The sequence below is a fragment of the Taudactylus pleione genome, unplaced genomic scaffold (assembly GCF_031769625.1).
Source record: "Taudactylus pleione unplaced genomic scaffold, aTauple2 ptg000012l, whole genome shotgun sequence".
Classification (NCBI taxonomy): Eukaryota; Metazoa; Chordata; class Amphibia; order Anura; family Myobatrachidae; genus Taudactylus; species Taudactylus pleione.
Window position 1 is genome coordinate 17,969,924 of NW_028284415.1, and position 15,909 is coordinate 17,985,832.

A 15,909-nucleotide genomic window follows, 5' to 3' on the forward strand; every position below is an offset into this window, starting at 1 on the left:
AATTTAAGAGTGACCCCAACCAGAGAGTTCTTCCTTCTTTCTTTTTCCTATTGAGTTGATAAGTTGTATTGTCATAAATATTTGTTGACAAAATGGCTGCCTCCATTTAGTGTAAGTAACCTGTCCACATTACCAGTCAAATGGTGACATCATTGGAGATTTAAAATAATTTTTTTTAGTAAAAACTTGATTGATTTAAATAAATCTAACAAGCAAATAAGGCATTTGCAAACTCTATTATCCTACACATTTTGACGGCCAGCTGTATTTAATACACCATTTTTATATATTTTTTTATAATCCTACCCAACTGAGCTTTTACAGTAACTGGTGATATCACAATGCCAGTATAAATTATAAATGCCTGATCCAGTTTTTCCTTTTGTAGTACTAAGTTCTATATGGTTTAACACTAGGTAAAAAAGGGAGAATTTTGCAAAGTCACCAGTCCCGTTACAGTTAGCCAAGCACCTATCTATCTTAATTACCTCAGCCCTATATGCTAGAAAAATAAAAAGCAGTGGAGGACTGTAATGTGAATGTAGCTGACCTTTCTGTCCGTTCCGCTGGTGATGATTTGGAACTCCTCAGCATGGTAGCAGACACAGCGAAACAGAGTGTTGGACAAGATCATTTGTTTTCGTACAAACCGCCTGGAAAGAAAGAGGAGTCGCAGTTATAACAGGAAACAAGACCTATTAGTGATGCATTTATTGCACGCTATTGACTAGCAAGGATTCATTTCCCATTACTCCTCTACAGCGCTCAGGGTAAACCATGCAAATAGCTAATTTCTTTCTACTACTTTGCATATCTATTTGTGAATTGGAATTTCAACCTCTTTCAACATCCCATCAATTATCCATATTCTCATAGTCCTACTCTCTGTAACCTCCTCTCTTGGCCTCTCCCAGTGGACAGCCTCCACCTTTTGTTGTGATGGACGCTGCCCAGATTTAAATCTATTGTCATTTCTCTGGATCCATCTCCTCTCTACTGATAGTGGGGTGGGTGAGCCACAATCTCCTGTTTGCGGTTTATGTTTGGTGCTCTGCTTGCACATCCCAACACCCTGTTAGGTTTTCAGCTGAAGGGGAGAAGTTTATTAAAGTAGGAAAGTATGCTCCAGAGTCCATGTGCATAGAGGTACAGTTGCAGTTGAGATGCAGGGTCTCAGAAATGTCTTGAAAATGTATTGGGCTTCCTGGGTGGGGACCAGGAGGTGGAATGCACTAATGGGCGTGTCATGGGAGTGTGGTGGGCGTGTCACTGACAGTGGCTGCAAACTCAGATGCCTCATCGTTTACATTGGGAGCCATACTCTGACAGACAATATGCACCTAGCATGGGGCTAACGATGGTGTGAGTGATGTTTGCATCTAAAGAAGCACTAAGTGGTATTTGAGCGTCAAATTGGGTGTCTCAGACCTTGCACATAAGGATGCACAGCTGTACACCAGGGAAGGGCTTATAGCGGTATTTACATAAAGATGCAGACGTGTGATCAGCAAGATGCAGATACGGACACTGCTATGTCCAACTCAGAATCAGGTCCATACTGTGATGATTCCAAATGTCTTTGGGGCTGATTCTATATCACACACCGCTGCAACCACTTTAGTGTTTTTTGCCATAGTTGCGTCTGCGACAATATGCTAATGCTAGTATCAGCCCTTCTCCTTTTGCACAAGTGTGGGTCTGAATGTACAAGGACTGGGACGTCCACTAGGATGCAACAGGGCTATAACTAGGGGGTACGACCAGTGCGGCTACACAGAGCCACCCCATGGCCCCTGCTTCTGGCTGCAGGGTGCCTGGGACGGCAACCTGCAGCCAGTATCGCTCAGATGCTTCGGGCACTGCTGCAGTTCCGGGTCCTGAAGGCCTCGCCCCTCTGTGTGTGACATATTGACTTCATGCGCAAGGGGGGCAGGGATGGCACAGGGCACTCAGAGCCCGTTATGACTGCGCAACAATACACCTTGGTATGACTTTAGATGCTACCATCAGACGCACCATCGAAACTTGCACCTGCCCCATGCTAGGTGCAGATTCTCTGCCAGAGAATGGCCTCCAATGTAAGCGATTAAGTGTATGAATACGCAACCAGTTATGTGACTCTCTCATAATACGCTCATCATAGCCACCTACCAGTCACCAACCCAAGAACAGCCATTACATTTCCAATAAACTTGCCGTGAGCTTCAGTCTCTACAGCGACTTAGTGCGCACACACGTGGGAAGCATGCGCTGTGCAACTTTTTAGCTGAGACGCGTGCGTAGTGGAAAAACACTGACCATTTGCATGAATATCGGCACTGTGTCCAACTTGGAATCAGGCCATCTGTGTGTACAGCTTTAAAACATATCTTTTAAAAATATGGTAACTTCCATGTCTCTGCTCAGTATTGGAGCTAATGTACAGCTCTTTGGGCCTGATGGTTTAGGGTCTGCACATGCACAGAACTGCTCCCTGTGATCACGCTCGCAAGACTCCCACAAGCCACAGCATTATTGACATGCTGTAGCATTTATAGGGCGGAGCGGTGGAGTGGCTGACCACTGTTCGAGGAAATGGGGACATGTCACTTGCGGTGACATGTCGGTGGACGCAGATTTCCTGGCCCCACAGCTGCTAGGACCCGGACAGGCTGCAGTAAGCTGTGCAATGCAGCATGGAGGTGTCTTTTGCCTACAGACACCTCCTGCTGTATTGGAATTTTAGATGAAGGGAATTACACAGCCGTTTGTGTGCAGCTCTGCAGTTCCGCCCATCTCCTAATCTGGCCCTTCATCCGTTCTTATATGGTGTAGACTAATAACTGTTGGAGAGCGCTATGTTCCCTGATGTGTTACAGTCATAAGTGGGTAATGTCTATAAAATACTGACACAATGTCCCATATTATGCAGGTCCCATCAGTACTAGCAGTTACACATTCTTGGTCGTTGCCTTTCACTTTGATACAAGACACTGATGACTTGTGCTCCTTCATGGATTCCACAAGTCGCTGACTTTCTTTTCCGATCTCCCACACTCTGACCTGTAACGAAAAATCACATTTTGACCCAATTTGTTGAGCTTTTGCTTGCGCAAAACATAGACATACAACTCTTTGTTACAAACCTGTCCTTCTCCTCCTCCACTCACAATCCTCTTACAATTGTTAGTTGTGGCAATGGCCGTTACACCCATGCTGTGTGCATTTTCAATCTGGTACATCAGTCGGCCACTTTCGGGTGTGAATGCTCGGATCTTGCCATCATTCCAAGCTAAGGAAACAATTATTTGTCAGTCATAACATTGTACCCAGTTGCAATGTATAAATGAAGACAGAGACTGTATGCCTTGCCATCTCCCTAAGCAGGCTAAAATAGATTGTAAACCTTTACTAGTTCTGGACACATTCCCCTCTTTAGGACGGTGCCAGGTAAAAGGATACTGACAATGGGAGAAAAGAGAGCTAGTGCTGCAGGACCGAAGCTGTCCTAGCTGTCCAAGCAGTCGGGATGGAGGTGTGTGAGGAGCATGTTTCTGAATAGTTATAATTTTTCACTATTTAAGTCCTAAACTAGACTTTAAATCTCCCATCCCATACTCACTATCAAGGCTTAATATCCTCTTCCAGCTACAGACAATAAAGAGCTGCAATCTGGGGTCTGAGACTGCCACTGCAGTTGTACATAAGGGAGATGTGCCTATCTAGCAGATCTTGTACAGTACAAAATATGTTCAGTATAAAAAAATGCAAAATAAAGAACAACATACAGAGAAAACATGAAGTAGCTACGACTGTAACAGCAAAAAAACAAAAAAACAATTCAACAGAACAAACAATAAATGAGCAAATATAATACAATGTCCACCTCTACTTCTAAATGTAGCAACAAGTGGCAGGTGGCATTTATTCTTAGTTTTGCCCCTGTGGGAGAGAAGACATACCCTCAATATACACCGGTCATGCTTCTTACCTGATAGCATGCTTTTGCCATCTCTCATGAATTCAATTGCATTACATGTGATGTTAGGCACGGTAATACGTAGCAATTCCTTGTGGCTGGTTGTGTGCCAAACACGGATGTCATTTTTGGAACAGGTGGCAAATAGTTCAGAAGTACCACTTTAAAAAAACAACAACATATTACTCTACACAATAACATTGTGTGATGTGCACAAATTGTCTGTAAACCCATTAGATTCAGCCCTTTTTTAATGCAGCTTCCATAAATTATAGAAAACAACTGATAGGATCTGTATTTATGTGGCAACATATTAAAAGCCCTCTACCGACAACCATTAACATGAGAAGATAAAAATAAAAACTTTTCAAACCTATTTACAAATGTGATTCACAGATACACTGATATTTTGTTTGTATAGTAACTTACTGAGATGGCCAGTGATGTAAGATATGTTACAGAGCAGGTAAATGCTCTATTACTGAGAAAAATATTTAAATAAAAAAAAAATCATGAAGTGGAGGGTGTTCCAGGACCCTCTAACAATGTCACCTCCCAGATCTTTATTGATGAAAGATGCCATGAAGCCAGTAATTGGAAAACGATGCGCCCCCTTTTCTATAGAGTACCTAAAATTGAATTCCCTACACTACCTCAACACTTCAAACCCGACCCAATAGTGTTCTCTCAGACCTACTACGGTAGACGAGATGTGGTTTTCGGTCCTCTGACTTACCAAACCTTTTTCTCTTTGCTGCACTTGCCCCACGCCTGGCCTAATACCGTAGTAGTGATATTTCTGCTTGTAATGGATGAGATAGATGGTTTCCAGTGTACTTTGCTTATTAACTGAGATAATAGAAAAAAAATACAAAACCCAGCGCATTTCATAGAAGAAACCGTCAGCTTAGGTCTAGCTGTCCTTACAATGGCTTTGTTTGCAGACATTTATGCAGATAATGACTGTACACTTACAAGATGAAAACACATAAATAAATGAGAATGGGTAACATACAAGGGGAAGACAATGTCGTTGATGGCCTCGCTATGGCAAGTAGCAATGATTTCCTCTTTAAATTCGGGAAAGTTAAAACGATAGATCTGTGCGTGTCCTGTGCCCACATAAAATTGGTGACCCTGTCCTCTGAGTGTGATGGAGGTGACCGGTCCTTGCAGCTTCACGCTTCTAGGGGATAAAGAAGACAAACAGATACAAACTGGAACCACTCACAAAATATATATACTTTTATTTAAGTTAGGTACAACTAAATATTATATTGTATTTCATCATTACAAATTGCACAATATGTATTGCTCTGTAATTATTTCATTATTCTCTGGTGCACATTGCCTAAAAAAACCACCTTCAAGTGATTATAATTTATAATTTATTGGCTTGTATGTGTCCTCTTGCAACCATAAGAAATGGATGGCTTTAACTTTCTTGCTTTCTTCTTTGTTTTTTGGCAACGTCTTTATACCATACAGACAGATTCAATTTAGATAAAACACATAGCTTTCATTTGGATTTAGTACCATTACATATAAGGGAGAGCGCAAAGCTGGTCCTTGTTTTAGCTAAATCAAAGGAAAAAACAACTCTGTCTGGATGATATAAAGATTTTGTGGAAAAGCATAGAAGGATGTGTATTAGGGTGCAATATAACAGCTACAGGGAGGCATAAACAAGCTAATACAGTACAGTCATCTGGCAGAGAAACATCCCCTGCATAATATACTTATTTTAAAAACATAATACATCAGCTTTCCAATGCCCAACAACAATCAATGAAGTTATTATTAAAGCATCTGTTGCAGTGGTATGGGAATCCATATTACATTTTTAAGCTACACAGGCAAGGTCAGATGGAGCTACAGCGCAAGGCGTCCAAATAAAAATAGGCACATCAGCCGCCCAGCTAGACAAACAGTCGGACACAACTCTTAAGTATTAAAATTTTACTTCTAGTCTTCTCACAACATTATACAAATTTGTTATATATATGTATAGAGAGAGAGAGTGACATTGGAGCTGAGTGTAGGGGTGGACACGCCCACATGGCACTGGCCACACTCACACCGCACCGGTCCCAGCTCCTCCCCTTCTCAGTATAGGTCTTTGAACATTTTCAGCCCCAGGCCCATGTGGCCCTTAGTCTAGTCCTGTACACAGGGTGCCAGAAAGTGGACACTCACTTAACTGCTTTGTAGTTTGGTCCTTTGCAGAGCGAAAATTTCCCATCCCCAGAACCAATCAAAAATTCACCGGTCTTCAGCATGGTCAGCGAGGTCACTCCCTGGTAATGGAGAAACAAACAGAACCAGTCTTCAGCATAAGGGCAAATATGAGTGAACACTTGAGAAATGCCAGAAAATATATTATTTTATGCTTGTGCACATAGGGAATTCTTGTACCATCTCAGCATGCATGTTCTGGTGCAAGATAATAGAACAGGTAGAAAACAAAACCAAACAAGTCATTTAAGTTACCCTCTGTCTTAGACACAAGAAGCAACATGGGTGGGAGAAAACAGATTGTGTCCTACTTTTTCCATCCATATTGCTGTATGCACTTTGTAGAAAGCCTTTGTGCACAGTCCATGCGTTTCTCCATAGAATTCAGCAATCCATGTGTGAGCATCCGTCTCCTCTCGATTCACCCGTAAAGCCAGATGGATTCTTGAACTGTGTTTTCTTTTCATATACTGTAAATATGTGGTTGCCCCACAATCTACTAGCATCAGTGTAACAGGTATCACTGATCTGTGTTGTTAGAGGACCCCACCACTTCCCCTATCTCAGTGGTTCTCAAAGTCGGTCCTCAGGACCCCACACAGTTCACATTTTCCAGGTTACCCAGCAGGTGCACAGGTGTACTCATTACTCACTGATACATTTTAAAGGTTCCACAGGTGGAGCTATATATTTCTCTTGTGATTCTGTAAGGAGACCTGGAAAACATGCACCGTTTGGGGTCCTGAGGACCAAGTTTGAGAACCTGTGCATTATCTCAATCTGCCTTATGCTGGGTACACACTGATAGGTACATTGGCTGATCTATTGATCGGCCAATATATCTGCTGCACGTCGGGCAGTGTGTACACACGACATGTCTGTGAACATCGTTGTTCACCGACATATCGCATTGGCTGTGCTGCACAGCCGATGGACAGATATGTCTGCAGATATATCTGTCCATCGGCAGGTGTGTACGGGAGGTCGCCGAGACCCGAGGGCACAAGCAGACGATGGCCGTTCAGTGTGTATGAATGACCATCATCTGCAGATATATCTGCAGATCAGTCGATCTGCAGATGTATCGGTCAGGTGTGTACCCACCTTTAACTTCTGTCTTATCTACATTCACCATACTCCCTCACATCATGACACTGCCCTGTCATCACTAACACAAGTGTACAGGTCACTGCCCCTCACAAGATCAGCACACTCCTCTGCTATAATAATAATCTGTACTGCTTTGAACAGATGATTTGGATTGGTTGTAGGTTGTTCAGTCCTCTTTGCCTAATTCATCACTGGACAAGCAGCAGATGTGGATGATAACAATAAGGCTGCTCATGCTCTATACAAATACACCATAAAAATTGAATGCAGACTACGCAACTAGTTCATTTGGACTGGACTAATGATCTAGAGCATGTTCTGATCCAGCCCTTAACGGACAAAAAGACCATTTCAACACATTCTAAGCTTCTCAGTATTGTTTTTGATTATACTCTGGCAAGGATTGGACTCTAGCCCTGGCTTGACACGATCCATAACATCACTTTGGAGTCTCGATAGATTATTTAAAACTTTTACTGTACATACTTTTGCTCCACACTTACATTGAGCACTTATACAGAGACGGTTCTCAGGGGCTTGTCTTATGCTGGCCATACACTATACAATTATCGGGGCGATCCTACCGATATCCGCGGATCGCCCCGATAATTGTACTGTGTGTGGGGGCGACCAAGATCAAAATATCGATCGGTCTGGCATGCCGAATCGACCAGCATGTCGGACTGATGCGATATTTGCAAGTTTGTAGTCGGCCGCATCGGGCAGTGTATGCGGTCACTGCCCGAGCGACCAACTTTTCCCCCAGTTCTCTGCATGTGCATGCACTCACCTTTCTATCCCCAGCGACTGCAGAGCTGAGCCGACGAACTTCCGGGTAGCCGCTGTTCACTTCCGGCGTCATAGATTAGTTGAAGTCTAGGCAGTGAGTAGTTTGGTAAGATAGCGCTGTTCTGACATTGCAGTCCCGTGAGCCAATCAGCGGTTGCGCTGACTGTAGAGCGCCTGCTGATTGGCTCCGGCTACTGACAGTTCCCACGTGGTGTGACTCAGCCCACGTGGGAACTGTCAGTTGCCGGAGCGAATCAGCGGGCGCTCTACAGTGAGCACTGCCGCTGATTGGCTCACGGGACTGCAATGCCCCGTGAAGAGCCGAGAGCTGCCATTTGGGAGCTATGTGTATGTGTGACAACACACATACACATAGCTGTGTTCCGTGGATCGGGTAAGGACGTTTTTTTGTTTTTAAACACCCATGGATTACTGCGGAGACCAGCGCTGGATGTAGGTGAGTATGAAATCTTTCTTTGCAGGCCCATTTTTTTTGGATATTCTACGTGGAGAAGGGGACATAGGTAAGTATGTGTGAATGGGTAGGTGTATATAATAAACTTATACTGGGCACGGTGTGTGTGTTTTGGATTTTTTTTGCCTATTTATTTTACAGTGAAATTACACGTGCCGCATGTCTGCTGGCACTTGTAGTTCCACATGTGCAAAATGGCAGGCATGCTGGCACTTGTAGTTCCACTGTAAAGTACAATAGTGCTACATTATTTGGCCCCCCTATTACCCCCATACCCACCGCTCCAGGGGTATGGGGATGAGCCCCAGGCTTCAGCGTAAGCCTGTGGTACTCGGGAGGGGGGACCCTTTTTGGGGGGGTCCCCAACTCTCCCGAGATCACCGGCTTGCGCTGACCGACTTGTAATGCTTTGGACCTGGAGCCCCGGTGTTCGGGTTTCCGGGCTGTGGCATTACACCCCGGTCGGTTGGGTCTGGTGCTGGTCTTAAATATAGGGGGAACCCCACGTCATTTTTGCCCCCTATATTTAAAACCAGCACTAGTCCCTGCAGCCTGGTGTTGGTTTCTAAAATACGGTGGAACCCTACACATTTTGTTCCCCGTATTTTTAGAAACCACCACTGGCTGGCAAGCCTGGGGCTGGTTTGCCTTTTGGGGGGGGACCTTATGTCATTTTTTTTAAAAATTTTTGCTACATTTTTTTACAGGTTCAACAAAAACGGGAATTTTCGGGAAATATTCTAGGGACCCCCCTAAAGATGTGTAGACATGGGGGATCACTATGGGTCCCCCATTTATAACTACTGAACGAAGTTGTGGTTTATAATTGCCGCGGCAAGTGCATAAATGCGACTTTGAGGAAAGTGATGCAGAAGAGCATTTAGAATTTTTTGGGGGCGAAAATAACTATGCCCAGCAAATTTCCCTGTGAGGGAACAAAAATATGACAGAGCCTGGCAGATTTTTGTTTGGAAAAATCTGTTGGTTGTGTTAAAATATCTGTCAGTGTATGGGCAAGATATCTGTTGCTTTTAAATTGGTCTGTTGGTCAGACAGATATTTTTATCTGTCAGTGTATGGGCAAGATATCTGTTGCTTTTAAATTGGTCTGTCGGTCAGACAGATATTTTTATCTGACAGTGTATGGCCACCATAAGGTGTAGCTGTGGTGAAGCGTCCTTGTTACTTTATCTGACTGTCCCAGCATTAAACATTTCTGGGGAGAATTACAACTGTTTGACTCACGCCCCACTTATCCCGGAGAGGGAGGTGGCTGAGCATAACTGATCCTATTTAAACTAACATGAGGATGTAGGAAATGATTAACCATTATTTTAGCAGTAGCCAGAAAATTTATCCTCCAGAGATGGATTAGGGATCCTCCTCCTTCCCCTCTTTTATACTAAATTGTACTTTTTCTTTAGAATGAAGTAGACCACAGGTTCTCAAACTCGGTCCTCAGGACCCCAAATAGTGCATGTTTTCCAGGTCTCCTCACAGAATCACAGGTGAAATAATTAGCTCCACCTGTGGATCTTTAAAAATGTGTCAGTGAGTAATGAGTACACCTGTGCACCTGCTGGTGACCTGCAAAATGTGAACTGTTTGGGACGGAGTTTGAGAAGCACTGGAGTAGACAATCACATAGAACAATACACCTAATGGTGGCATGAGAGCTTCCCTAATGTTGAAAGTCCCTAATCGCTTCCATAGGAGTACCTGGTATGAAACTAGAATTTTACTGGAAGATACTTTTGGAAGTGGATTTGTCTGTCTAATTGATTGTGGCTTGTTCCGGGTGTTTCCCTTGGGGCTGAATAATACCCCTTTTCCACCTAAATTCCGGGTCTGACCCGGTTTTGGAACAAAGTTCCTATCCGGATCAGACCCGGAATTTTGCCGGCGCCGACTCGGGACTGCATAGACCCGGCTTTTGGCCTGCTAGCAGCGCACTCCAGGTCATCGTGACCCGGTCTGCGCTGTTCTCACAGCAGGGTTTCACGGGCTACGCCCGTGTTAAACCCTGCTAGTTACCTGGGTTGGATTGCCGGGTCACTCGACCCGGCGATCCAACTCTCTCCCCTTTTACACCAGGGAGCTGCCCGGGTTAACCATTCAAAAACCTGGGTTTTAGCTCCGGTGTAAAAGGGGTATTAATCATAGTCTCTTTCACTGTCACTGGCTCTGTTTTCTCTATTGACCCATTCACTAGTCATCAACACCTACTTCATACTTTCTGCAGTAATAACTATGCCATTAACCATATAGCTTATTATCTCATTTACTGTTTTTGTTCCCAAATGATATGTGCTACATGTTAATGAATGCTGTATTCTCCTTTACTCTATGCATGTTGGTATGATCATATCTGTAACATGTTTCTACTATTGAATGTTTGTTTTTTTGATTTGCATCTCAAGGCATTAATCCAATAAAGAAAATTTTAAATAAAACAAATGCAGCTTGAATACAGGGGAATGATTGACAGTTCCTGACAATTTGTCAGCAAAACATTCTGGAATACCTTAAGCTGCATACACACGTAAAGATTTTCTGTCCAACCATCCAACTAGTTGATTGGTTGGAATGAAAATCAGGTATCGTATGGGAGTAACTGATGATCAGCAATTTGCTAGAAAACAGAAAACAGATGAAAATGGTCATTAGATCAAGTTTGTTAAATGTTTGATCTAAACAATTTGTTCAAACAACAGTTTTTGTCCATTTTCCGGCGTTTGGGAGCAAATTGCTGATTATCATTTGGTTTCATACGTTACCAGATTTTCATTCCAACCAATCAACTAGTTGTATGGTTGAACAGAAAATCTTTACGTGTGTATGCAGCTTAAGAGGGGCTCAATCTGTATAAGACTACAACCAATTCTAGAGCAATCGGTGTCTGTATCTGTGACTCCCCTGCCAGTATGTGTGCTGAGATATTGTTGTGTATTTAAAGTGGACATTTATCTCACCAGGTTGAATCTGTCCTTCTGCGGCCCACAGCTGTTTAGTAATTTATTCTTTGTGTTAATTTTCAGGATGTCTCCAGTGGAGGTACCGCAGTGAAAGCAGCTGTCATCTTCTGCCACCTGGTGTGGTAAGGTGGTTAGTAGATAGCAGAAAGTGGAACATATCACAGAAACATGGATTACAACAAACAACTAAAATGTTTCCTCCATTCTCCTACCCCACATTTGGGGGCTCATAATAGACAAAAAGACTAATTGCCAGCTAAAATGGGAGGTTATTTTTATAGCAATAGAAATTTATAAAAAAATGTTTTTTTGCTAAAATACAGATGTGACCTCATACACCTAGCCTTAATACGCCATACTGCGCGAAACTTAGGGGTATAGCAACTAAAAATATGAGATATGGTAAGAACTTACCCTTGTTATCTCTATTTCTACGAAGTCCATAGGGTTCCACAGGATACCTTGGGGTATAGGCGATGGCGGCAGACATCCAGGCACCACAGAGTTAAATTTTCAGCCTCCCAGGATGCACTGGGGTCCCTCTCCTATACCCCACCCCCTAGCATCAGGCCACTCAGTTTCGTAACAAGCCATAGGCCGGAGCAGGAGCAAAAAAGAGAGAGAAGACAGTCTGGAACACACAAGAATCACATTCTCACCAGAAGGAGACGGAGAAACCGGTGACCAGATCAAAGCCCATCTGCAGTACAGGTGTAACAGGGCGGGAGTCCTGTGGAACCCTATGGACTTTGTAGAAATAGAGATAACAAGGGTAAGTTCTTACCAGATCTCATATTTTCTACTTCAGGGTCCATAGGGTATCCACAGGATACCTTGGGGATGTCCCAAAGCAGTATCCTTTAAGGGTGGGGACGCTCCTGTGCTGTAAGGAGAATCCGCCGCCCGAAGGAAGCATCCTGAGAGGCGAAGGTATCAAAAGCATAATACCTTACAAAAATATGGACAGATGACCACGTGGCTGCCAATCACCGCTGAACCGCCACGTCGAGCTGCCCACGAAGGACCCACAGACCTAGTGGAAGAGCTTTAATAGAGGATGGAACAGGAAGACCTGTGAATCCATCCTGCCAAAGTTAGCGTAGTGGCAGGCCAACCCATTTTATGGAAACCAGAAAGGACAAAACCGAGAGTCTGATTTCCTAAATGGACTGGTACGGTCAACTTAAATTCTTAGAGCCCGTACCACATCCAAAGAGGCCTCACCAAGAAAGGACTGGGGAAGTAAAGGCATGTACTATAATTTCCTCATTGATGTGGAAACTAGACACCACCGTAGGTAAAAAACCAGGGCAAGTGCGAAGCACGGCCCTGTTCCTAGGAAAGATGAGAAAAAGGGAGGTCTAAATGAAAGATCCCCATTCTGAGATCCTACCGGCCGAATCAATGGCCAGAAGGAATACAGTCCTAGCCGTAAGCCATTTGAAATCCACTGAGCCCAGTGGATCAAATGGCGGTCCTCAGAAAGCCCTAAGGACCACAGCCAAATCCCAAGGAGCCACAGGTGGAACAAAGGGATGCTGAATATAATGTACACCCTGCACAAAGGTGCGGACATCCGGAAGAGTAGCAATCCTACGATGAAACCAACAGGGCAGAAACCTGCACCTTCAGGTAAGCAAGGCGAAGACCGTTATCTAAGCCCACCTGTAGGAAAGCCAACACTCTGGATATCCGGAATACCCGAGGAGCATAGCCTCTAGGGTGACACAACTGAAAGAAAGTATGCCATACCTGATGGTAAATTCTTGCAGATAAAAGCTTCCGAGCTCTTAGCATGGACAGAGGCCCTGTTGACTATAGAGCTGGAAAAACTCCTAGACCTTAAGAGGGCAGTCTCCACCGCCACAACGTCAAGGACAGACAACCCAGGTCTGGGTATCAGCCAGGATCCTGAGACAACAGGTCCGGTCGTAGAGGTAACAGCTTCGGAGTGTAAACTGAAAGGCTCCAAAGATCTGAGTAATAGTGCCGTCTGACCCACGCACGAGCTATCAGCAGGAGCGCGCCTCCTTCTTGCTATTACTGGAGGAAGAAGGGATAACGGAGGGACGAGGTACACAACTTGGAAGGTCCACTGGACCTACATACGTCTACCATAAGAGTCTCATCTCTGAAAGGCTCCATTTGTTCACCAGAAGATTGAACAACTCCTGACGAAGAGAACATTTCCCTGAATGCACGTCCTGACGGCTGGGAAAGCCTGCTTTCCATCTGAGGATTCCTGAATGAACACTGCCGATGACGGCAGAGATATAGCCTTCCACCCAAGCCAGAATTCGGGACACCACTGTTAGTGTCGCCCGACTTCGGGAACCTCCTAGGTGGTTTACATAAGCCATCATGATGGCGTTGTCAGACTGTACCTGCACGGTATTTCTGTGGAGGACCTGTCCTGCATGCTGGAGAACCTTGAATACTGCTCAGAGTTCTCAGACGTTTATGGGAAGCGCAAAAACTACTGGTGTCCACCTGCCCTGGAACAAGTGTAGACCCGTCACTGCTTCCCAGCCACGGATACTGGCGTCCGTCGTCAGAAGGACCCTGTCCGCAATCCCAAAGGGGGTGCCCCTTGTTTAGGTGAGCTTTCCACAGCAACCAGGCCAGAGAGAGACAAACCTCCGGGAAAAGCACTATTGACTTTATCCTATGGGGCAACCCATCCCATCCAGAGAGGATCAATTTTTCTAGAGGTTCAGAGTGAAACTGGGTACTCTCCACCATGTCGAACAGTGACACCCTGAAACCCAGGAACCACATTGCCGAGTGAATAGACACTCGGCGACTCTGCAGGCAACTGCGTACCTTTGCCTGTAATGCAGAGTTCCGTTCCTCAATCACAAAGATCCTCAGATGTTGGGATATGGAGCATCCTCTGTGAAGAATCAGAGAGGACCATTTCCAGTGTATCAGTCAGTCCTAACGTAGCAACACAGATATTGTTCGTTGCAGATGGCACTGAAGTATCTCTGGAGACCCTGGTAACAACAGGAGGTCTCCCGGATTGGGTAACAAGCGGACCCCCTGCATCCGCAGGTGGGCTGCCATAACTGCCATGACCCTGGTAAAACTGAAAATGCTTATCGACCACTGCAAACCTGAGGAAAAACACTGGTGTGCTAAGAAAATAGGGACATTCAGGTAGTCACCCTGAATATATCCAACGACACCACAAAATTCCCAGGATCCATTGAATGATGGAATGCAGGGTCCCCCTCCTGAACCGAGGAACCCTTAAGAATTTGTTGAAGGATTCGAGGTTGAGGATGTCCAGGTAAGACCCATTGAGTTTCTGTACCAGAAAGAGGATGGAGTAATACCTCGTTCCCCTTTGGGGCAACGGAATAGGTACTATAACTCCTGCCTGGAGCATAGAGTGTAACACCCTCAAAAATTACAGGGCCTTGTCTTGAATTGACAGAAGACCTGTAACTAAAAACCGTCTGGGAGGCTTTTACCGGGAGGAGAGGACATACCTTCAAGAAAATACTTCCCTTACCCCAGTGTCCGTGGTGGTCAGACACCAGCACTGGGTGAACAGGAGAAGCCGGCCTCCAACTCTGGGGTCCCCCGAGAGGAGGCCCGTCCAATGAGGCTGAAGGCTTGTAGTCCAACTTGGGAGTAGGACGTCTTGCACTCCAAGCCTGTTCTTATGGTTGAGCAGATTTCCTGGCTACTGACTGTCTTGGAAAGCTATATTTTAGACTTACCCTGGCCTCACAGGGCCGAAAGAACAAAGCCCCAGACCCCGATGGGACTGTAGCCGATGGCAGACACACAGATGTAGCTGCTGCCTGTGGGGCCACAATTGTGTCCAGATGAGGGCCAAACAGGACCTGTCCTGTAAAAGGCAAAGCATTCCAAATGGAATCTGCGTTCGCTTTCCAAGAGCGCAACCACAGGGAGCGGTGAGCCGCTACTGCTGCCGAGGAGATTCTGGAAAGGAGTAGGCTATATGCAAGACTGTCTCATTATGAACGTGGCTAAGTCTCTGAGAATTTGCCACTATCCACCTGCTCTGCTGGAGTGACTCTCATTCAGAGCCGGTCGCACAGAGCGTGTGGTCGGTCTGAATGAGGGGAGGACGTCTTGAATTTTCAAGACGTCCTCCTTTGCGGTGGTAAGGCTGTGGGTTAACACCCACAGCCTTACGACCGCCTAAGGTGATGGTCGCGATGGTCAAGGCCATCGCGACCATCGGTGCTTACGACGAGGTAAGGTAAGGTCTCCCTTGTCGTAAGCCCCGGAGAGCTTTCGGCTCTGTCTGAGCCGGAAGCTCTCCACTGACATCACTAGTGATGTCAGTGGGGCCGCCCCCAAATGGTAGGCGATGTTGATTGACAGCTCGC

The 15,909-nt window shown here is 45.1% G+C and overlaps 1 protein-coding gene across 1 annotated transcript in view; it reads right to left on the reverse strand.

The window, feature by feature from the left end:
• Nucleotides 1-15,909, reverse strand: part of CFAP52 (cilia and flagella associated protein 52) — a 74,447-nt gene that overhangs the window by 15,102 nt on the left and 43,436 nt on the right. Inside the window, exons 6-12 of the mRNA XM_088468464.1 lie at nucleotides 11,540-11,656; nucleotides 6,155-6,255; nucleotides 4,974-5,144; nucleotides 3,971-4,119; nucleotides 3,126-3,271; nucleotides 2,891-3,042; nucleotides 551-653 (exon numbers count right to left, since the gene is read on the reverse strand). Coding sequence (XP_088324590.1) covers nucleotides 551-653; nucleotides 2,891-3,042; nucleotides 3,126-3,271; nucleotides 3,971-4,119; nucleotides 4,974-5,144; nucleotides 6,155-6,255; nucleotides 11,540-11,656 — 939 coding nt within the window. The remainder of the gene's footprint in view (nucleotides 1-550; nucleotides 654-2,890; nucleotides 3,043-3,125; nucleotides 3,272-3,970; nucleotides 4,120-4,973; nucleotides 5,145-6,154; nucleotides 6,256-11,539; nucleotides 11,657-15,909) is intronic.